The 25,719-nt window shown below is 36.7% G+C and overlaps 1 protein-coding gene across 10 annotated transcripts in view; it reads right to left on the reverse strand.

Moving 5' to 3' along the window:
- Nucleotides 1-25,719, reverse strand: part of magi1b (membrane associated guanylate kinase, WW and PDZ domain containing 1b) — a 222,070-nt gene that overhangs the window by 80,689 nt on the left and 115,662 nt on the right. For all 10 annotated transcript variants that reach the window (XM_028447813.1, XM_028447808.1, XM_028447811.1 and 7 more), the window contains exons 3-6: nucleotides 11,021-11,140; nucleotides 5,926-6,165; nucleotides 1,458-1,683; nucleotides 199-281 (exon numbers count right to left, since the gene is read on the reverse strand). In XM_028447813.1, the coding sequence (XP_028303614.1) occupies nucleotides 199-281; nucleotides 1,458-1,683; nucleotides 5,926-6,165; nucleotides 11,021-11,140 (669 nt within the window). The remainder of the gene's footprint in view (nucleotides 1-198; nucleotides 282-1,457; nucleotides 1,684-5,925; nucleotides 6,166-11,020; nucleotides 11,141-25,719) is intronic.

The raw sequence follows: 25,719 nt of genomic DNA on the forward strand, positions 1-25,719 counted from the left end.
ATGCCTGTAAATGGACTGGGAATTTAGAAAAGAAAAAGTAACAATGATTAAATGGTCATAGCCAAAATTAAACATTTCACAGTCAGCACCTTCCACTGCTAATTAATTACCTTTTAAACTAAATTACTGGAAAAACCATCTAAAGAAGCCTGACGGGATTCAACACGTTTTTAGGAAACATAAATAATGGAGGCGTACCGTCATCTTCACTTTCTTCCACAGGTTTCTGAGGTTTGTCCAGGCACCGAGGGTCTATCCAGGAGGTTGTCTTTGTATTGTGGCTGAAAAACACACAATAATAAAATTACATTGTTAGAATTTAAAGGAATAAGAAAGAAATAAATCAAATTGCCCAGGGCAGACTGCCAAGTGAAAGGACATCAGCTAAAGAGTTAAAAAAAAATAAAAAAAGTCCAGGTAGTGGTTGTTTTTTTGCGGTTATTTCTCTGGATAATCCCAACAAATCTACATTCAAATCCTGATTTTCTAAAACAAAAAAAAAAATTGGTTTTCGAGAAGGCTTAGAGCAATGAAAGGGTGGCAGAGAAAGATTTGTAACCATTGAATAATGCTGGAAAACAATTATCACCTTTGTATCAAAGTATGGTAAAGTAATTCAGTGCAGTCCTGAACATACAGGCTGCCAGAGTGGTAAAGAAGTCATTGCATTGTCGTCGTGTTTATATTAGGTGCAATACGGTAGTTATTAGTACGTCTTCGTTTAAACCACGCCCAAACCTCACAAACAAACAGAATATTTTACTCACACCCAACGATTCCCAAACAAACTCAGTTTGGTTTGCAAATACAAAGCAATCACAAATGAATGCACTTAGTTTGCAAATAAGAAACGTACCTATTAAACAAGTACAGCATGTTTTAGACATCCAAAGAAGCAAATCTTCAGTTACTTAAAAATATCCTTGGAAGGTGTACATTTGTGTAAATTAGTGTGACAGTTTTGTCAGTGTTGCGTGTGTGTTTTTTTCATTGTGAACTGAAGAACTGTTACTTGGTGTGTAAAACATGTGTTGAGCAAAACATGTATATGAAACACATATACACAGGAAATATAATGTACATAAACACAAATGAAAATAGGTTCAACATAAGGACTGTAAAGCCACTGGTTAATAATGTTTTAAAAAAGGCAAACTTGTGCAAACTGTATTTTCAGAATAAAATGTAGGAAAAAAAATATAAAAACAAAAATAAAGTTGCTTAAAATCACAAACAGTCAACACAGAAAGTAACTGTAAACAATGAACTAATGCACTTCTCCCAGTGCAGAAAGCACAGCAAAAGCCCCAGAATCTCTACAGCAAAAAAGTGAATACATCACTTACATAATATATATAACCTTGCTAATTAATCGGCCAGGCTATTGTCAGTGCGACAGATCATTAAAATCAGTATATTTTACAGCATGTGTATCAGAGCTTTCTGAGGATACTCACTCTATAAAGTAGACCTCTCCGTTCTCGGTGTAGGCCATCTCCCAGTTGTCAGGCAGAGGTCCCTGTGGGTCCTCAGAGGGAGGATGGCTCAGGTGAGAGTGAGTCTGCTGTGTGCCCTCCGTGGTGGACGATGGTGAGGGGGTGGTCCCGGGGTAGGACGGGTCACTCTGGCGGGGGACGTAGGGGCGCACCGGGTGATTAATCTCGTCTAATTCACTTGAGTCTCCTAAAAAAAAAAAAAAAAAAGATTTGAAAGATCATAGTTTGTACGTCAGCGAAAGAGAATAAAGCATTTATGACTTAGAGAGAAGTTATCTTACATACAGTATGTTTAAAGCACAGATACAACATGTCTGTGTGAATGTGTATCTGTGTGTGTGTGGGGAAGCCAGTTCACACTTTGGGGGGGTCTATCACCCTGTTTCCTGTTACCTCATTTTCACACCCACATTCCACCGGCACCTTAAGGTCACACAATCACAGACGGCAAACAAACTACATTTGGTTTCACCTTAGAAAGAAAACCGTGGTGGGGGGGAGGAGAAAGGAACAGCATGTAACAAACAGCGCTGATGGATGATAATAAATGACAAAACCTGAGTCAATCAATGAGTGACACCTATTTTCTAATCAAAAGATCAACTTCACATTGGCCACGTTGACATGAGAGCTTTGTTGTGTGATTTAGAAGTGAATATGTCACGTTCTCCCCCCGGTCCAATCAGAACCCTTCCCAACCCCCAGACCTAAAGCGGAATTGAATAAAGCCAAATTAACCTGTTTTTCATGTAAAACTAAATTCTGCAGAGACACCAGCATTTAACTGTTATTTTACTGTATTTACTGTGAAATGAATTAACAGCTTATTACTGTTTTGGTAAAACACAGTATATTTCTGTATTTTTTTCTATGTACAGTAAAGTAGCAACACTAGCAACATACTGTAATTTTGTAGTTTCCATACTGTTGGCCAATTTCTCAGCCTATTACAGTAAAAATTAAATGCAGTTTAAACACAAAGCAGAATATTTTATACTGAATAATTTAATTACGACTAATTACTTCCAAATTAAGACACATCACGTAACTGAAGGCATTCATTAAAAAAAAAGTGCTTCAAATAGCAGATTCTCTGCAATGGAAGCCAGATGGCACTATTTTCCAAACAGGAACGTATATTGCAACCTAACCTAGATACTACTTAGTCACCAAACTCAAAAACGCACACTCTCGCTCTCTCTCTCCCTTTTATTTTTGCTCTTCTCATCTCTTACTTCCACACCCAATAAAAGCCTCCCAAGCTTCAGTCTCTCCTGTATCAGGTTGAGCTCCTTTATTGAGCCTCTTCCCCATTCCCTTTAATTTCCTGCCTCCTTCTCTGCACTTCCTCTTCATCCATCAGCACTCAGTGTCAATTATCTACTATCAGACTGCATGGGCAAAGGTAGGATGACATCACAGTGGCCACGGTTACACGGTGTTTTTTTTAATTGTTATTCTAAATTAAAGTGTTCTGCTGCGTGTTTACATGATAATAGTAATTCCGAATTGAGGTTGGGGGTTGGGAAGGATCTGATTGGACTTGACGTATCACGTCTATCACCAAATCATGTCCGATCCGCGCGTCAATAGCGTTGGCCCTGCGAGGAGAATCAGCGAGGAGGTGGTAGTAGCAGGTAAAAGTTCTCTCTGTAGTTTTCATCTTTCAAACTCAACATTGAGCAAGGATAGCATTAGCCGCTAATCACACATTAGCGCAGCTCCTCGCTTCAGCAGGTAGTGAAACTCACGGAGTTGGAAGTGTCGCTGGTGGGCGGGGCTTCGCTTCAAACACGCATATGAAGCGAATGGGGACATTTTTTGATCCTGCAAAACCTGCGGAACGTTTCGTGCGACAGACGCGTTTGGTGCCGCAGAAGACGCATTCTGTGTGAACGCAGCATTAATATCACCCGTCCAATGAAGTCTGTTCCTTTTGCCGATGTCCGTGTGTGTAATAAGTCCATGTGTCCGTGTTAAAGTCTGCATGTTTTATGCTCTAATTAAATAAATAGTGTCGGCTTTAGTCCAGGCCGCCATCTTGGATTATGTCGTAACAGTGTGACAACCCAAAAACCAGCTGTTGTGGAAGATCAGAAAAGATCTTAAATTGGAACATAGTTGCTTTTTCCATCTCTTACTGTATATCGCCTTACCTGGCCTATTGCTCAGAACGCTAGAGTAATATATGTAAAACATATGTTTTACATACATTGTTTAATGTCCATTAAACAATTAAAAAAAGAGCATTGAGAATAATAGATAAAGTGAAATTCTGGGCACCTACGAACAAACTGAATCCAGAACAATAACATTCCAAGTAACAAATAAAAGCCTTCCTTTGGGAATTATATCACTTTTTAAATGAAGAGAAGGGAAATCAAATTTAAGAGGGGTTTATATTTTCGAAAAATGTTAACTTAGAACAAATGTTGAAAGAAGATGCACGTTTGGAATGATCTTGAGGATCACTTTAAGTTAATTTCAGTCTATGTTCAAAAATTCTTTAAAAAGCTAAATATTTTGCACCTATTGAAACACAAGTTAATAAGCTAGTAAATAGCGGTGTTATTGAGTTGTTTCTATTGTGTGTTTTTTTAATAATGCTGTTTGGAGATGGGTTCTGATAAGCAGTTACTGCTTCAGTCCATTCCAAATGTGGTTGTGATAATGAATGTTAAGCTTTGTATTGTAATGTATATGTTTTAAGACAGCAGAGAACAAATAAATATCTATCTAAAAAAAATAAATAGTCCCACAAAGGTTAAGTTTTGTCATTACAGCAGGAGAACAGTTGATGTACAATCAAAAACACACTACAGCAATTTGGAAACTGCTACAGAATGCTAATGCTAATGCTAGGCTATGGTGATGCATGTGCAAAGAAGCCAAATTGAATTTGGTGTCCCTGCCTTCTGGCTGCTTCCAGCCCTGCATTTCCATCCAAATAAATGAAAATCATCTCTAAATCAATTTGAGACACAACGCTGTTAACACCTAGCTTCAGAATGCATCTGGAGTGTTATAGGACCCCCAACTCTTTATTCAGAAAGGAAAAACGCTTTAAAAAAAAAAAGAAGATACTACACCACACACAGCTCAGTATTTAACCAAACAAACATTAAAGAAGAATGCAGGAAGCGTTGGTTTTCTAACCTCAGGTTCTCCTAAAGGAAAAACATGTGTGGGTTTAATCTGTCCAATAATACATTATATCATTTTAAAGAGAGATTTTTTTTTTTTTGTAGAAAACCTCCTCTTTGCAATGATGTCACTTGTTTTACCGTGTGGGATTTGCATGTTCTCAAGTCTGGCTATTGTACTCAGGTTGTAATTTGAGTTGGGGGAAAAAAACTGAAAAAAAAGAATTTTTTTTTGAAGAAAAAAATATATATATAAGATCGCCACATTCTCAACATTCAATGACAGCATTTACAAACGTGACCAATCTGAGCATTAATAGAGGAAAGAACAAAGACTTTGTGTATTTTCCTGTCCATTTGTGTAGTTTGAGGAATTTTGTGTATCTTTGCCATCATTGTGTATTTTCTGTCCTTTGGTGGTGTGCTTTGTTAAGACGTAATGTATATTTTTGTTTTGGGTGTTTTTGAAGCCATTTTGTGCATTTTTCTGTCCTTTTGTGTGTTTATGTTTATGTGTGCTACATCTGTTTGTATATTAATTACTAGCCTTGAATGATAAGCACCCCTGCACTAAGAAAAATTAAATGCTAAATAAATAGATTCATTTGTACAAATGCATGTGTTTTTTTGTGTGTTTTTCAAATTCTACCTAAACCGCAGCATTGGTGCAAACTTTATCAATCTATCATACGCATGTAGAATTAAACCAGGGAAATCGTACACACTATTTTACTTTGCACCCGCACATATATGTATGCATGTACACCTTCAAACACACACTCGTTTGGCCATAATTGACAACTCTACTTAAGCTCCTCCCACTATATGAATACATTCTTCTGACGGGCACTGTACTAGTTGTATATAAAGGAAAGTATGTGTGTGTGTGTGTATATATACATTTATAAAAAAGGTACATACATATATACATTTTTTTTTCTTTTTTGCATTATTTGAAAAACAACAACTCAAATGTACTTGTTAAATGCTTGCATTTCTTTGTGTTTTATTGGAAAAGGTCACTTGAATGTTATTTATGTTGGACATATAAGAATTTTTGATTCTGCCTGTTTCAGTCTTGTTATATATTTTTAAATTGTGATTTATTTTTAAAATGACACTGAAAAACTGAAACTCTCAGACACTGATGCAACAAATTTTCATCACTGACAAGCACCCCTTGAATTTCCAAGGCTACAACTTTACATTTGTAGAAACTTTGTAAAAAAGCTTCAACAGCCTTTTCATTTCTAACCAGTTTGAGCCCAGATGGCTCCACTACGTACCTGTAAAGCTGCTGTTCATGTCAGGTAGGTCGTCGTCGTCCTCCTGCCTCTCTCCAGGCCCTATTCCAGCATTGTGCATGTCATGGTAGGACTTGGAGCGTCGTGGTGTGGAGTGCTGTGAGCCCGGCAGGCTACCACTGAGCCCGTCTGGCAGTGGGGCATCACCGCCTCTAACGCCGCTGCTAATCACTTTCCCATTGGGGGGATGCACCGGTGGCTTGGGCGTCCCATAATAGTTACCTAGGCAACAGAGATGGAGGTGGGGAAAAGTTAGAAGTAAGGGGTGGGATGAAAAGAAAGGGTGGAAAGGCATAAGAGGAGGGGTCAAGAGGCCTTTGTGTGTGTGTGTGTGTGTGTGTGTGTGTGTGTGTGTGTGTGTGTGTGTGTGTGTGTGTGTGTGTGTGTGTGTGTGTGTGTGTGTGTGTGTGTTGGAGGGGGTTTAATCAGGGTCTTTGTGTTGAAATAGTCTGTGTTTGAAAGTCGTTCTCCAGTTTGTATGAAATGTACATTTAAAAACCAACCCTAACATTTGCTCTATTAACGTGTTGCACTATGTAGCGTTTGCACTGCTGTACTTTTGCACTGTACGTAGATATGTATGTGTTTTTAATTTATTAAGTCGTAACGCTATTCCAAGCTGCTACAATTTCATTGTCTGACTTGTCTTATACAATGACAAGAACACAATTACGAATTATGCGGAATAACTAATTCTGAATTAAAAAAAACACATAATGTAACTGTGGCCAGTCAAATCTATCTAATCTAATCTAAATTAGTTCTTAGCCAACTCATCCATCAAAAAAAACCACAGTCGTGTTTATCAATTCAAAAGTTATAGTATGCAAAGAGTTATAAAGAATATAAGGTATTTTTAAATGATTCTATGAAAAGGAAAATAAATGTGCATTTTTTAACTGCAACATTGTACTGTACTACAAGAAAGAGAACATAACAGGGATTTTTGTTGTTCACGGGAAATGGGCGGACATTAGGGAATTAACTTCCCAAAGCAGAAAATGATATTATCATTAAAAAAGAAGAAAAAAAAAAAAAAACTGTACTATATTTTTCAACAAAATCTAACAAAAATTGCAATACGACACAGAATAGCCTCACATACATAACATGTATTTGCACACCATTTTAAGCCAGAAATGAGTGAACAAAGAGACAGAACTTTTCAAATAAATGAATATGAATATGACGGACATACCTCCGTGACACGAACTGAACCCTCAACAACATGTTTTGGGACAATATCAGGTAAGACATTTTACAGTTGTAAAACAGGTGGCATAATGTCCAACAAGTCTAGCAAAAACATCTACTGCTACATAACCTAGATTTCAGTCTTTTTGGTGCACTTCTATAGCAGAGAATTGTGAAATTAATAATTTATTAAGAATGTTTGGAGCGATTTTGAGAAGTTCAATAGCCAGTATAGACATGTAATCAGGGAAAGTGGATGAAATGTTAGTGTGTGTGGGTTTGTGTGATGTTGTTGGGGTTTCTTGTGGATTATTTTCAGACCATAAGGCGCACTTAAGATACTTTCATTTTCTCAAAAATCGACAGTGCACCTTATGTATGAAATTCATGTCAAAATGTTTTAGTAGAACTTTGGTAAACTATGAAGCTGCACTGCTTGATGGATTTTTGGCACTTTAGGGCTACCGTAGTCAAGCGCCTCACGGAGTGATATGTACCTGACCTGTGTTTCAACATACATGAAAAAGTGAGTGTATTGTTCTGTATTTTATGTGTTAAACCTGAACAATGTTGAGAGTTATTGTTAATGAGTTGAATAAAGTTTGACTTATCTGACTATTTTGTTTCGCTTAATGCGTCTTAATAATAATAACAACAACAACAACCCGGTGCGCCTTATAGTCTGAAAAATACGGTAAAGTTTTAATGATGTAAATATATGTATATATATATTATATATGAAAATAAATCTATGAATGAAGTTTGATTTGATTTGAAAGGTAAACTGATGCAGAAATGACATGGAAATGGGTAAACTCTGAAATGGAATTAAAGAAAATTTGAGGCATGTTTACAGCCTTTTTTAGCAGAGTTTGCATGTTCTTCCCAACCAAAATTAAGCATTCAATAAAAATGTTAAACATTTGTTTCTTTGATTAATAGATGGAAAGAACTTCCACCTAGCAAGTAATTACACATACTGATATCATTCATATTAGTTTATTTCCTCTTCGTTTGGTCCATCATCTTCAAAACACATTTTGTCTTTTTGGACTTTAATTTTGGAAAAATAAAGATAGTATTTCACGTATGACTTTTTTCGTACACGCGAGATACAAATAATCAGTTTTCTATCTCATATGTATCTGTTGTAAGTACTTACTCTACTCAGTTACACGAGCTCCTCTACTCATCAAAGGCTCAAATCTTGGCAGCAACATTTGTTGCACAACATGTCGTACAAATTAGGTCACGAAGAAGAAGAGTTGAACCAGCGAGGAGGATTCTGTAAACTCCAGATTATCCGCTCACCCCTCACCATCAGTGGCCATAAGCTAGAATTAGCACACAGCCTGCCAGAAGTCTACGGGCCTGCTTTGTTTCTGCTAGCGCGTCACAATCCACTAGATAAGTAAACGATACTTGTTTAACTCTTCATGTATCGAAGGAGCTCACACAATGGGAGATTAGTAGTAATCATACTAAAAGCAATAAGCTAATACTTAAACTAATTCTTTTTCCGTTGACTAGTGAAATTTGCTGAGTTTGGTTAAAAATGTAGCAGTCGGCTAAAGCCTAATTTTTCATCATTTTCACTCTGTTCAATGTTTTAATTGTTGATTTTTCTTTAATTTTTTTTTTTTTTCCAAATGACGCATTTTTAAACCACATTGAATTGCCTTATGTATGAAACCATAATGAGACTTTAATTCAAGTTTGTATACTATTGTTTGTTTTATTGCCACATCCAGCACAACCTGTTGAATTACCATTTATTACATTTCCAAGACTAATCTATGATTCGGACAGCTTTAGACGAATTAAAATTAAGACTTTTTATGACCTTACTTACAATTAAATTTAAGACTAACTTTACAATAAACACAAATGGAAAAAATGATCAATTATATAGGGATTGGGAGATTTTTTGCCAAATGTTACATATAACGTGATTTTTTTCAAAACTGGTACAGAACTATTGATTCCCCTCCAGGAAGCTGTTACAAGCCAATTTGAAGAGAAATGTAACCCTAACCTTTCCATGTATTTTAGGATTAAATCTTGTTTAGGTGTAACAGTTTAAAATTGGTTTCCTTTTCCATCCAAACAGTGCGTGACCTGCTTCTTGCCCAACCTGTTTTTTCCGGGAGTTATGCTATTTCCTTTTTCTTACGGGGGACGGTCATGGGGAAAAAAAAAGGGGTGAATGTGCAGATAAATCCACTTCCTCTAGAGGACGTACCTACATGCAGATTTTAAATGGCGTTATCTGTGTGTGCCATTTGAGCTACATATTGTCCAATTAGACGTGAGCTAACTTGTTTTCATCCACTTACTATCAGAAAAATCCATTTATTTGTTTGCTGAAGCTGCATGTAAACGCACTGAACAGTGAATAGGGGTGAGAAAAAAAAAAAATTTAAAAAATCATTTTTTAAAATATATTTAATCAATATTTTTGTGTATTTGTGCAATATTTCAGTGGTTGAAATGCTTTCAATGTGTTGCAATGGCTATTTGATGCACTCAATTTTGTGATGGCATTGTGTAATGCCTGCAATATTTATGTATGCACAGACATTTCATTTTCATATAATCTGTTCAGATCAGTGTTTAAACTGACACAATAGGATAAATGATAAATGTTTCTTATTTTTGTGCATTGTCAGTAACTCAGGGTGCTTTAGCCTTAATGTTCTCACTTACTGTACAGTTGTTACGAAGTCATCATTATGTTGTCATGGTTACTTTGAGACTTCTACACAGTAGTTTCAGTGAAAAGAAACTTGTGGCACTTCATTTTATGATGGAAGTGTGTAACACTGCATTTTCTTTTTTTCAGTGAAAATGTGCAAAAACACTAATAATAAATAATACATAGGATGTTTTGTATTGTTGCAACATCCTTGCCAATACTCACCCTGTTGCTATAAATTCTTGACTGCAACAAGCTTGCCATCACTATGGTAACACCTTCTGTTTAAAAAGTCAGAGTCGTCAGTGTGTGTGTGTGTGTGTGTGTGTGTGTGTGTGTGTGTGTGTGTGTGTGTGTGTGTATACACAGAGTGCCCAGACTAAGTCCACAAACAGATCTTCCTATGACCCTTGGTCAATTAATGGAGGGGTTTTCCTCTAATCAATCTGTTGGTGGATCCATTAGCTTCACTAATCTCTGAGTGTATTCACCTTATTAAATTCTTAAGCATTTTAATCTCTCGAGGATGCAAAACAAGCCATTTCCAAAGACAAAGTTTAATATTGTAAAACCACACATATGGTTATTTAAAGCATGGAGTGCTTTATTTTAACAGTCAACGAGCATATTTTGCCAAAACAAAAATCTCTATATTCTCAGAAAATGAAGGTTTTTGTAATTTCTTTTTGTTTTTCTCTCATACCGACTTGTTTCATGTTTTGCTATGGCACGTCACATACTGTATGTGCACAGGTGAGGCTAGTAGTGTTGAGAATTCAAATCCTGACTTGAGGTGTGGGCTAGCATGATTTGAGTGGCAGATTTAAGCAGAAATGGGACATGCCTGTTTTTATGGCTGTGCAGGAAATCTTTATTCCGTCTAAGTTCTGCAAACCGTATCTCTGAAGTCTACTTTACAATGTCAGTAAAATGTTAGACCATCTACATTGTGCCAGGTATTCATCTAAATACACTAAAGTAAACAATTAGTCAACGCAAGTCGTGTTCCGTTATCGTGAAAGCACTGTTTTTTCTGCCTCACTTCCCTTAGTTTCAACAAATAGTTTTTCCAATGGCTGCCCTTCATTAACCTGGCTCACAGGGCTGAGAAACCTTATTTACAACTTCTTGTGTCTTCCAAACCGTAGATCTAACCAACAATGAGTCTGATTAATGGATGGAATTTACCTTCATAGGATCCAACCTCCAACAGAGTCCCACTCTTCTCCAACTCCAAGAAGTCCTCTACGGAGAGAAAATTGTAGTCCACGCCAGGAACTTCTCCGTCACGTGGGTGGCGAGTAGTACCTGGATGACAGATCACAGATGGAAGAAGTTAGTTAAATATTAAAGCTTTGTTGATGTATGTTGGCTTTAAAAAGCTTCAGTTCTCTGCATCCATTGCTGCAACTGTTGAGCAGAGATTGTTTGTTGATGACGCTTCCCACCAGGGCAGAGCGCGAGGTGTAGCAATGGCACCTTGGTGAGATCTTACCATATGTTGAGGGGGAAATGTGAGTTTGGTGTGAATGTGTGTGTGTGTGTGTGTGTGTGTGTGATCTGGCATGCGGCCGGTAAAATTCTAGCACTCGCCTTTAATGGTTGCTAACAGTTGGCCAGCATGGCATCAATAGTTAACAGCTGAAACAATAGTGACGAGAAAACAGTCTTTTTGTATAATGACTATCATCACCATATGGTACAAAAGGCCTGCCCACTGTTAATTAAAGCTGCTGGGGATGATAAATAACTATTGTCAAACTGTACCTGTATTTCATCCAAAATTAAAATTAAAGAAGTTTAATGAAAACGTGGGTCGTAAAAACACAGACAAAGACGGACTTTTTGGGTTTCAAAGGCCACGTTTTTTAATGGGAGCTTTAATTCAGAATAAAAGTTAAATCCTCTTAAAACTGACCCTGTAAACATGTAATTCCTAATGCTAATTATATCCTAATTAAAAAATACATTCAAATTACCGGTAGGTGGCTGGAATTAAATAATTTCTCCATCTTCTAAACACTTAATTCCACTTTAAGTTAATTCCGGTCGCACTGAGCATTCGCGACTTGCCGTGATGTCGCACTGGTGACGACATAGTCCAGGATGGCCGCCCGGACTATTTCGTAAGAGCCTTAATAGACATGGATATAATGAAAAGAGTGGCTGGCCTGAGGCATAAATGTGCGGACATTCACACGGAGACAGAGTAAATGTGGCCCCGTACTTCATGTACAGGCTGTAATATCACCATGTGTATCATTGTGCCAGTTGTTAGAGCTACTATCTTTATCAGGTAGCAAATATTTATTTAATAACGTTGAAATGAATTGAATTCCTGGTTATTTTATTTCCTTCTGCTCAGCTGAAAGTGAAACCGTGTGTTACTGTCCAGCTGCTGCTTAAGATTAAATCGGGGCTTTCGCCTTTAATTGGCCATGTAATGTTAGTACATTAATGGAATTCCTCCTCTGCATTTAACCCATCCGTGAGGAGCAGTGGGCAGCCATTTTTGCGGCGCCTGGGGAGCAGTTCGGGGTTAAGGGACTTGCTCAACATCCCACAGTGACGGCCCAGGTGAGGCTTCAAAACTACAATCAAAATAAATGTGAAAACAGTTCTCATGTGTGGTGTTCTGTGTTATAGCCGACAATAAAAGGTTTGTTGTGTGTTTTTCCCCGATATACGCAAATACGTCACATTTGCCCCCTGTCCGATCAGAACCTTTCTCTACCCCCAGACCTAAAGAGGTATTGAATAAAGCCAAATAAACCTGTTTTTCATGTAAACACAAAGCAGAACACTTTAATTCCAAATGATTTATTTTGGAATAACAAATTCTGAATTAAAAAACATCATGTAACCGTGGCAAAGAAAAAAAAAAGGTTCTAAGGCTGAGTTTCCAGATGTTACTGCTTCATTAAAAGTTGGGGTACCAGTGTTCTAAATGATCTATTTGGGTGGAAGTTTTGACAAAGTGTAGCAGCAAAAACACTTTGCTTTTACAATTCTTCTGCAATATAATGTTTGTAGGATGTGATATTTGACATTAATCGTTTTTACCACAAGTTTGATAAGATCTGGTTTAAACCAGAGTTATAAACTCATTAGGGGTTTTCACATTCATTATGTTATTACATTGCAGTTACAAAGAAGAAGAACAAGACTGCTAAGGTGTCTGGTCTTTGTCTTGGTGTGAGCTTTATGGAAGACGTAGAAGAGGGAGGACAGAAGTTGGATAATTTAGAAAAAAATATAAAATACACAGTCCAACTCTGTCTTTAAACGGAATGCATAAACAAAATGTATCTAACGTCCTCTTTATATTGAGGGGAAAGAAACACAAGCGTCTCAGTTAAATTGTACAACTACCTAGAGAATAAACCTGCAGCACTTGCTCCAACAGATAGACAGTTAGAGTAAACATATTTAGACAGGCCCCAAATATCGCCATCACCCAAACATCGACGTCATTGACGGCAAAGAACTTTCCCCTCTCACCCATGGTTGAATCTTTAGATCTCCTGCTCGCAATGTCTCATGTGGGCTGGTAAGCAATAAGCTGGTTAAAAATAGATGTGTGGGGATACGGTGAGAAGCTCCCACTGCAACCACGTTCAGTGACACTGGTAATAAATCACAGATGTGCACGCCCTAACTCAAGCAAGGTTGTGGCGCAGTCACACAAGCGTACAGTACACAGACGAGGGCTTGTGGTTGACATCGGACGACAATCCTCAAAAAGGCGACTATTATTGACCAGGATCAACTCAAGCTCTGTTTTGACACATGGATGGATCTTCTACCATCCTATATTAGATGTTAGTTAAACAGGAGTAAAAGAGGAAACCATGAAAAAATTTGCTAATGTAAAATGTCACACAGGTACATTTATTAACAAACAGCTGAACAATATGTGCCGCTTTAGTCTTTTTTCTCATCTAAGGGACAGCACGTGTGAGTGAGTTCTGTAGCGTGGCTTGTTTAGGAGAAGGTCTGGGTTAGAACACACTCAGAAATCCTTCTAACTGTGGTTTTCATGCTGTTATTAGAAGTACCAAAAGCAGCAACTCCTAAAATGAGTATTTTAATACAACATAATAATGCAATAAAATAAAAATATATAGTTATTGGCAATATTGTATTTATCAACATCGCCAAAATAGAAATATCAATATATCTTGACTCTCAATATAGTGCCAGGCCTACTTCTGCTCCTAGAGAATCAAAAAGTGGCATCATAAAGATGATTGTATTAAAAATGGTAGAAAAAGAGCACCCACGACTCTTAAAACATGGTTATTTCTAACTGTCGGCAGATTTGATTCCTTAATCACCGCCCCTCCCTACCAGAACTCTATTGACCAAGTAGTAAAATAAAGTGAACTCAAATGACTGGTAGAGAGCTGCAAATAACGATAACACCTTAGTATAATTAGAATTAAATAATCAAAATGACAGCTCTACAGGTTTCTGGCCAAATGTGAAGGAAGCAAAAAGAAAAAAAGGTCAGATTCACAAACTCCAGCAATGGATCACACACAGCGGAGACACGCAGATGATGTCAATGGGTTCATCCAACACTGGCTGTGTCTAAACAGCTTCAGCATCTTAGTTGTGTGGGCGAATGGTGTATAAAAGAAGAAAAAAAATCATCATCATTAGCATTTTAGGGGGATGATCAAGGAATGTGATGCGTACTGACAGTCATACTGTGCAAACCACCACAGAACGTTTAATCCTGCTTCAGAACACATGCCAAGGAGATTTTTTAATGTACTGTACCGTTTCACTATACGACACAAAGCAGCTTACAACTAATGATCTCAACACAATGCAACATGCAGGTTAGTTTAGTCCAGGGGTTCTCAACTGGTCTCACCCTGGGACCCACATTTTGCCACGTCATTAATTCGTGACCCACCTTTTTCTTTTTTTTTTTTTTTGAGAATTCGACCAACCAAAGCTTGTATTTAAAAAATAGCTTATATATAATTTTTTTTAAACATAAATCCATATATTTTCCTGTGCAACATGGCCATGTCAAAAGAAAAGTGTGTTTCAAAATAAAAGACAAGTCCATTATCAGAGACATTAAGTATTTATTCATTTTGACCAGCTGTTTCCGACCCACCCAGTACAGGCCCACTTTTGGGTCCCGACCCACCAGTTGAGAATCACTGGTTTAGTCAATCGGTGCAACATACAGTGAGTTTTCTGTTGTTACTTAGAATAAACTAGTTAAACAGTGAACCTAGACTGGGAAATGAAAGGGTCATCTCTAGGGATGTCCGGATCCGATATTGATATCGGTCAGATATCAGCCAGAAAACAAATATTGGATTTTATCGGACTGCATCAAAAAGCTCCGATATATATTTTATCATATTTATTCATTTGTAGAATACTGTAGATATTATGTTGAAGGTTAACATTAGGGATGTCCCGATAAAACTTTTTCATTTCCGATATGATACCGATATTGCATCCTTGCGTATCGGCCAATACCGATATTGATCCGATATCAGCATAAATCATACATAACTTTTTAATAATAATACTTGTTTTGTAGTGTGGTATGTTAGAAAAGGCTTGATCAAACAGAGAACAATAGTCAGCAACAGTAGGTACGAGAAAAACTGACCCATTTATTATTAACCATTTGGTTACATAAGTGTTAACCTTCAACATAATATCTACAGTATTCTACAACTGAATAAAATAAATAAAAAATGAATTGGGGAAAAAATAAATAAATAAATAAATAAAATAAAAATCGGGGAATCTGGACATTTGAACTCGATATCCGATATTCGTTTTCAGGCTAAAATCGGAATGATATCTGATCGATATCGGATCGGGACACCCCTAGTTAAAATATCACTTGATCAAGCCTTTTCTAACATTCCACACTACAAAATAAGTAATAAAAGTATGTATGATTCATGCTGATATCGGATCGGATCGATATTGGTTTCGACCAATACTCAAGGCTTCAATATCAGTATCGTATCGGAAGTGAAAAAGTTGTATCGGGACATCCCTACTGATAACATCCCCGATAAGCTTTAGACCAGGGTTGGGGTCAGTTATTATTGTAATTGTTTAATTGATAATTAATTACAACTATGGCATAATTTGAATTGTAATTCTAATTTTAAAAATCTGTTGCTGCCGTAATCGTAATTAAATTGTAATTGAGTTCAGATAATTTACTTTATAATTCTAATTGTGATGAAAATTCTATAAAGATTGTCAATTATGACTTAACGCAAAACTGGGGAACCGTGTTACAGTTCTACAGTTAGATACAGTTCATATCCAGTTACCAATAATTAATATACAGTATGTTTCATATCAGACTTTCCCACTTTTTACCATTGAAAAAAATAAATAAATCTAGGGGTATACTGACACAAAATAGGCTCAGATGCCCACATTAAAAATATTAAAAGCTAAAAATTCATTGATTAGGAAGCGTAACATGGTAACCAATAGATATGAAAAAAATTAGATGATAGACATTTGTTTTTAGTGTATTTTACAGCTGATTTAGGACCCGTTATCATAAGAGATCCTAACATAAAGCTAACACAAGGAAGAGGAAGATTATATTAGGTTATATTTTAGGCTCAGTCATTGTGATTAATTGTAATTGAACTTCAGTTATTGAGAACATAATTGTATTAGAGTTTATGGGGATAAAAAATATATAAATATTGTAATTTAATTGTAATTGGAAAAATTGCAGGTCATTGTAATCGTAATTTAAATGTAATTGAACATGGATAATTGAAAACGTAATTGTAATTGACCCCAACCCTGCTTCAGACCACCTATTGTCAACACAGAGTTATGGTCCAACATATAGAGCGTTTTTGTGGCATTGCTTTGGATGAGACGACGAGCACGACTTTAAATTCCCGTGTGATGCGAGCGTTAGCAGGTGGATCGATGCATTAATAATGATGACAGTTGTGGAATGTAACGAGTAGTTTGTAGTTGCCTTCTAACAAATGTGTGTTACAGCAGGATACAGTGTTAGTTTAATAGCATATAACCTAAATATAGGATTATTTTTGTGAAAAGCAAGAAATAGAAATTAGTGTTCAGGTGTGTGCACTTAGAAACTATAGAAATTAACAGCAACAACACATCATGTAGGGCTGGGCAATTTACCAAGATTCAAAATATAATGAGATTTCTATTTTGGCGATATGGAAAATTTACAATATTGCCTATATTGATACATTTTTATTTTATAGCTTATTTTGTATTAAATTACTCATTTTAGGAGATGCTGATTTTACTCCTTCTCAGAACAGCATCAAACAGATGGATTTCTGAGTGCGTCCTAATTCAGGCCTTCTCCTAAACAAGACACACTACAGAACTCACTCACACATGCTGTCCCTTAGAGGAGAAAAAAGAGGCTCATTGTGAATAAATGTGCTTGTGTGGCATTTTGCAAATCAGCAAATTTAACCCAAAATTGTCTTTCTGGCTAGACTTTAAGATTTATATCGTATATCACCATTATGAGTTTTGGTCCATATCGCCTAGCCCTCATATTATGAATACAAATAAACAGAAACAGAACATCATACAACATAACAAGAAAACATACACAAATCAAGCATAAAAATACAGTGACAGAAAAAATGACAACAATATACAGTACAAACCAACAAAACCTTTGTTATTTCCTGTATTGATGTTCACAATAGTCATTATTCTAAAGGCTGACATGTAGGTTGATAAATCAAATCAGACAACCATATTTTTGTGGCCCTCGCTGTGATGAAAGTTGTTCATCTCTGGTCTACAGTTACAGGCTCGCTTCAATACAGTATTATTGAATTTAGGGAGATACTTCCACAGACACAGAAGTGAAAAATATGATGATCAATCAGGATTAATCCTGTACAGAGTCACAGGGGTCTGCTGGTGTCTATCCATTGGGTGCAACACCCTGGAGTGGATGCCAGTCTCATAGAAGTCTTAGACAATCCCATTCAACTACCATTCACTCTTAGGACTGAGACCTAATGTAAAATAATAACATAACGTTTTTTGTAGGGCTTGTAGAAGGAATCAGAGTGCAAGGAAACAAATCCAGCAAACACAGATAACATATAGAAACCCATATGTTGATAAGGAATGATTTACAGTTTCTATCGTGGGATGACAAATTCTTACCAATAAAAATATGTTTGACGCAGTGACGTGCTGTCAGGGTAGGCAAGGTAGGCAGTGCCTACCCAAGGGTGAATTGATATTTTGATTATTTGTTTATATGATTATAAATTATTTACTTTTCCATTTCCAATAGCCTACAGTACCTATAAGTTTGAAAGTGTCCGCATTTTGTGCGTTACATAGCCCAAATTACTAAACATCGCTATTTTCTGGAACAGCTGCACAGTCTCACTCCGCTGTAAGGCAGAGGGATGCCACGCCCCCTCCCATAGGCACGTTGCTCCTCTGCCTCCGTTCCCATTGCGTGTTTTTACGTGTTTGCGCATGCGCAGTCAGGTCCCCAAGATGACAACCGTTTACAGCTCTGTATGCTGCCTTTGGACGTAACCTTGCTATGCTAAACGCTATACGTAAGTTCACAGTACATTAGTGAATAGATGCCATGTGACCACTGCTGCTACGTTCTCTAGCTAGTGGGCGGGATAACACTACAGTCAGGATGACAGCGCCAGAGATGATAGAGAAAGTTTTTTTTAAGGAAAAATGACAGCTTTTAAAAGATGGGAGACCAACACCTGAGTTACCAGAGCTTCACCAAAGGTAAGGTCAGAACATGTTTCATACTTTCTACAGTGAATGGTACAAAAGGAAGGATTGGCTTTGTGGATGCTCCTCACTGAGGCTGTTCTGAGTTGTTGTTGTCTTTTTCTCCGTGTTTCTGTGTTTCCAACACAAACAACGGATGTGCTGTCATGTCATGAGATACAGTATATCTTATTGGGAGAGTATGGAGGCTATATTTATTGTTTGTTTCTTTTATGGTGTTTTACGATGTTGATTTTGTTAGATGGCTAAATGCTTGTTCATGTGGATCTTGTTGGGTTTTTTCTTTCTTTCTTTTGAGAAGCACATTGAGATGACTTTGTTGGAAATTGCTTTATACAAATAAAATTGATTTAACACTTGCCAGCAGAAACATATGAAATTGTCATTGGTGGTCTCGATTTGCAATGTGCCTACCCAACCCTAGTGGTCACGGCACATCACTGGTTTGACAATATATCGTAAATGATAACATCGCACATTCTTACAAAACTCGCTCCTTTAGCCCTCATCAACACCCATTTTTATTTAGGCAAAGCACACTTAGGACAGAACGCAGTCAGTCACAGGACCAACAGAGACTTTTTAAGACTGTATGAGGAAGCCAAAGTATCAGGAGAATTACCTATGACAGCAGAGGGAGAACCTGCATACTCCATAAGGAAAGCTCCTTGGTCCAGCCCAGCAATTAAAGTCTGGTTCTTTCTACTGTGAGGCAGGATCTTTATCGGTTAGTCCTACCTTTACATTCATGAACTTTGACAAAGTGGTTCAGTCAATGGCATTAGACTCTATAAACAGACAGGAAACATATCTATCTAATAAACCAAGGATCGTCTGTCTGTCTCTGTCTCTGTGTGTGTGTGTGTGTGTGTGTGTGCGTGCGTGCGTGCGTGCGTGCGTGCGTGCGTGGCAAATATCTCCCCGACACAGTGTCTGTTCGTCCTAAAACTTTCTGACCAGTTTGCGCATGGCCCCATGGTGTGTGTGCATCTGTTATTTTGGACTTATATGGTGATTACGTTTCAAAATGTTTATTTTCATTTTATTTTGAAATCACTGCGAAATTAACAATGGTTACACCAGACGGGAGAAGGGTTAGGAGCGTATGCGCGCGGCTGATGCACGCCGTGTGTGTGAGAGTGCCGGCCTAAGAATGGTTAAATGCTAAATAAATAGTTTTATTTGTACAAATTTATGTCTTTTATCAGATTCTACCTAAACCGCTGCATTGGTACAAACTTTTTTCATCAATTTATCATGTGCATGTCCCATAGAATTAAACCAGGGAAATTGCACACACTATTTTAATTTGCACTCGCAAATAAACCCCTTTAAAACATTACAGAGTAGAGAGTATGTACACCTCTTTGTACATCCAACCTTCAAACACATACTCATTTGGCCATAATTAACAACTCTACTTAAGCTCCTCCCACTATATGAGTACATATTTCCGACGGGCACTGTACTAGTAATATTAAAAACCTATTCCATCCACCTCCCCCTCCCTTTAGAACCCTGGAACATACCAGTACTATACATCCACAATCCACAGTGGGGAGTGGATAATGCTAAATAGTATGGACTGGTGCTGTAAGAGGAAGGAGTTTAATTACTTAATGGAACTTTAGGTATTCGTCTCACAGTTTCAGCACCATTACCGAACCACATAGTTCACCCAGGGTGAGAAGAGAAACTAAAAATTTTATAAAATTGGACACTGCTAAGTGGCATTTCAGTGCTTTTTAACTTATTGGCCTAAATGACACAAATTCAACGGTTTATTCTTCCAATACTTTTTGTTACAAACAAACGTAAACAATAAAAAAGAAAATATTTTGGTTCATTTTTTCCATTACTTTTTGTTTCAAAAGACCATAAACGATTAAAAAAGAAAATATTCTGGGGGGTTTTTTCCATTACTTTTGTTACAAATGAACATAAATGATGAAACAAATATGTATGTATATGCACAGTATATGTTTGTATTGTATTCTTACATAATGAAAAACCAAATGTAAAGTTTAAAATGTTATTTTGGGAAGGAGGGGCAGGCACCTATAAGTTCCTTGAACTTCTGCCTATTCCTTTTGAGCACTTTTCTCCTTTAAATATGTGTTATGTATTGTAAATAAAATGTGTTTTTTATGTTGCTCAAATGAACAAATAAAGAAAAAAACAAACAATGTTGGTAGAAAATGCTGCCTATATTCAGAAATGTATTAGATTAGATTAGACTTTATTTTATCCCACAGTGGGGGATTTCACATATGTTACAGCATCTAAAGACACTGCAAGCAAGCAAGAAAATTATATACAAGAAAGGAAAATTACCACCAAATAAATGCCAATTGGGCCACCACCTGATTATGGGAGCAACATCCAGGGTGATGCATAAACCAATAACGATATTACAAATAAAGATGTATGGAGGTCAAATACATAAACCAAACTGTCACACATCATTCACAACTACTAGACATGTGTGCATACCGTTGTCAACAAATCAGTATCAGTAAGCATTTACTATGCTACGTTACAACCCCTCAGAGAAAACTACACTACATATTTACTTTTACCTAGTGGCCCTCCTGCATACAGTGGATGGTTCCTGCTCAATATACTTTATTGTCTTGTACTGTTCAGCCACACTTGGTGTTCTTACATACTGTATTTGTGGACAAATGGAATGCAAAATTACATCTAATCTATTTTATTTACAGCTTTCTAGCTTTCTTGAACTGCTCTCTATGCAGTTATTCTTTTGAAGAAAACATATTAAATTTTAAAATTCACATAAGATGAGGCTTTTTAAACTTTCCAATGTCGAGAGGAAAAGTAACTACTAAATTACCTCAATTACGTATTTGACAGAGGCATAGTAAATAACATTGTGACTTTCTATTCATTATAATTTCCAACCACAACATTGAATTTATAGGACATGTGGGACTCTGTTATATACATGTATCTCTATAAAATGCAGCGTACAAGGAAAAGTATTTATAGAAAAGTGTATCAACTGAAATGTATTTCATAAAAAATGTTTAAACACACAGATAATCTATTAAAACTTAGTTTTTTGTGTTTGTTTGTTTGTTAGCCCTATAAAAACAAACAAATATCTCATAATATTCACTGGTAGGACTTTCACATCAGTCAATATACGGTAATACAAGAACTTCAGCATGAAAATGTTTCCAATTCAGACAATTTACCATACTCTGCATAAAAATGCTAAAGGATTGAAAGCTTAAGCACAGAAACATACAATAACCAATGCACTACTAACCTTTGATCCAGTTAAATAAAATCTAACAGTTGTACACAGCACACCTGATAATCTTTAATTGCAGACTAATGTGCTATACCAGGCATTTAAATAAAAACAAATCTATTGATAAATCATAACAAATCCCATTTCCTCATTGGTTTGGAATACAAAGTGAACCCTATTTGCCAGCTCAAAGATTATTAATGTGAAACAAAGTTATTGGGAGACTTGCAGTAATCCAAATTTAGCCATGCTAATAGGAATAAATAGCTTCAACATCCAGAAGATCATCACCTCTTTCCTCCTCCAGCACAACTAACAGTTCTTGGCAGACAAATCTAAGCAGCTCATCTATATTTAAGTGGTGGCAGACTATTTTAAGGGAGTGTCTGCCCTTCCAATAGCACAAGAGCCTTGGCTAAGTTTGCTGACATTTGCGAAGATGGGGGAAAGCCCAACAATTCAATCTTAGATTTTAATCACATCATACAAAGACCAGAATGATGGCATGATTCAATAACAACCCACTGAAACATCCTTCCTGACATGTTGAAAGAGTGGGAGTTAAACTAGGATTGCTTCGGTAATGCTAAGTTAAGTGGCATGACAGGAGAAAATGCTAACAGGGTTGAGGAAAGTAGCTCATCTTGGCAGCAAGTGCATGGAAATGACTGATGAAATTAGAACTGGCCTTTTACTTCAAATGCAATGCCATCAAAATGAAGAACACAAAATAAGGCTTGCATATAGCCACAAAATATCTGTGTGGAAAAATGAGTGCAAATGAGCACACTCGGCACTTGAAATTCCCCTGGGTTTTGCCTTGCATTTTAGCTGTGACCTACACTTAACTCCTTCCACAAGGACAATGTGAAGGGCTTGACTTCTTGAACGACTATGTCTTCATCACAGGAAGCAAGAGAGTTGTCTTGCTTGACTTCCTCAACAGATCCAACATGAAGGTGTGGTTCCTCACTCTTTGTTGGCTTGACAATAGGGACAACTTTGGTTTCATCACAGGAACTTTGCAAGTTCTCTACATCAACAGATCCAATATGAAGGGGTGGTTCGTCACTCTTCATTGGCTTGGCTTTAAGGACGACTTTAACTTCATTACAGGGACTTTCCAAGTTCTCTTCATCAATAGATCTGATATGAAAATGTGACTCCTCACTCTTTTAATGACTTGACATTAGGAACGACTTTGGTTTCGTCACAAGGTCTTTGCAAGTTCTCTTCATCAATAGATCCAATATAAAGATGCGGTTCCTAGCTCCTCCTTGGCTTGATTTTAAGGACGACTTTAGGTTCATCGCAAGGACTTTGCAAGTTCTCTTCATCAATAGATCTGATATGAAGATGTGGTTCCTCATGCTTCATTGGCTTGAAATTATGGGCAACTTTGGTTTCATCACAGGGACTTTGCACATTCTCCTTATCAATAGATCCAAGGTGAACCTGTGATCCCTCACCCTCCAATGGCATAACTTTTTGAAGACTTTGGCTTCATCACAAGCAGTTGAAAAGTTTTCCTCCTCAATAGAACCAATGTGCAAGTGTGGTTCCTCACTCTTTAAAGACTTTTTGGATGACTATGGCTTTATCACAGAAAGTTGAAAAGTTCTTTTGCTCATTACGCTCAGATTTATGTATTTGTAAAACAACCGGAAAGTCTGATTGCGTTTGTTTTTCAGTCTTTTTACCAAAACATCCACACAGCTTTGAACAAAGCAGAGGAAACAAAAGATCCCGGCTCTAGATTCTAGGTTTTTGTAAAAGGTCGAAAACAAAAAAAGTAGAAAGACTTATATAAACTTAATTAAACTTCAGTTAAATAGGTAAAATATTCAAATCTTACTGTATTAGAATAGTATTTTTAAGATAAAAGAATGTCCTCTGAGATCCTGAAACAATTCCAGGTACTCAGAGTAGAAAAGGAGCTTGAATTGGTCAAAAGATTTTCACTATTTGCAAAGACGTATTTGTTCAACAAACTAGGAGGTGTACCTTTTTCTGGATCGAAAAGCTTTCACTGCAGTATTTTTCAGCAAAGGATAAAATATAAACAATTGTATGGATGAAGGGAATTCTTTCAATGAAAAGAGTATATTATCAGAACAAAACATATAGGATGCCAAGGCTGTTGGCACCAACTACAAGGAAAATCAACTAATTCATTGATTTACCTTGTCCACTGAATTAATCCCAACTAGCACCAAAGGGTGACAATGATACAGTTATCCCAATTTTTTAATACATTAGACATGGAACCTTTTTGTGTTGCATTACCATGTTCTGATTGTGTTTGAGGTTTCATGAAAAAGTCATTATAAAGTAAAACAAATTGTTCATTATTAACAACTGCAATTGATAGTGAACATAGATCAGTAGAACAAATGATTTGACATCCGTAAAAATTGTCAACATGGTTTTACTGAAACAATAATAACATAAGGTAACTCTTATACAGTATCTAGCTGGGTTGGGTCATGTCTCTGGGTGTAACTTTAAAAAAATGATTGGATTTATTCATTTTGAACTTACCAAGTACAAACAGATAGAAGACATACATAAACAAGCTTTTCCCAAAGCTGTACAACATAATCTAACATTAAAAAATAATAAATACAACTTTCCCCTTAACAACAAAAAACATAAAAAAATAATTTCAACAAAAACAATTATCCCTGCTTATTTAAGCCGAATTGCACACAAGTGCAAAAAGTTATACATTAAAGACCAATCGTAATAAGCCACTGTTATATCATGCCCCTCCCAACAAAGGACTTTATTGTATCATTTCAAATAGATTCATTTTGATGTTTTCTGTTAATTCCACATCCAGTCTATTCAATAGATCCACCCCACAAACTAACAGATGTTCATCTATGTCATCCAAACACAGTGTTTTTTAAGGTTAGTTCTTTTCTCAGAAATAAAATCAACATATCAAAAACCCCAAAATCTTAGTCTAATATTTTCAATATTAGGATAGCAGAAAGTGTCATCTGTGCAATGAGTGAAAAGTAGGCCGTCATAAATGTGTTTGGCAATAGTTCATTAGCATAAATGTTCTAATAATAGTCACCCATTCTGTTTCGGTTGCAGTGCCGGCATTCGGGTCATTCAGGGCACATGACTTGTTTGAAATAGTAAAATTCAGCCTCAATACTGTCTCTGTCAGAATTCTTTACAGACGTACAGAAAAAGGAAATCTAGAGAGCATGAGCTGATGGATACTCTTGGGGACTTGGGTCACACTTTTGCCCTCACATTGACAAGGATTTGGAGTCCATGATGTTGCATTTTTCTGCATCATTTGTACAAATGTGCAACTTTTTTCTTTTCGTTTTTTTTACAGAAGTCATTCAAGCAAGTCTTTTTATTTTTGATATTTTTTTTTACCTCTAAGTCAGTGCATATTCCCCCATCACAATGGACAATTATATGGAAGTAACTTTACTCTTTAGTCCATTAACTGCTTACCATACTTCCCAGTTCCAGTTGCTTCACTTCCATAAACCCTTTGATCCATACAATACTAACTCAAAGCGCTGGCTTTACTCTTACACCAATGTATTCACACTTTAAATTGCAACAGTCCAAGATCCTTGGCCGTTTATTACTGTATAAGCTATAAACTTTAGATGAAAGATGACTTGTTCACACTCCAATGAAGGTCACCATGCTCCCACTTTATGGATTGAATTTGGACCTCAAAACATGTGGTAACTGTCTGAAACAGGCATGGGCAACTGGTGGCCCTGGAGCCACTTATGGCCCTTCATTTTTTGCAGCCCTTGCAGTA

The sequence above is a fragment of the Gouania willdenowi genome, chromosome 5 (genome assembly GCF_900634775.1).
Source record: "Gouania willdenowi chromosome 5, fGouWil2.1, whole genome shotgun sequence".
In the NCBI taxonomy this organism is placed as follows: domain Eukaryota; kingdom Metazoa; phylum Chordata; class Actinopteri; order Blenniiformes; family Gobiesocidae; genus Gouania; species Gouania willdenowi.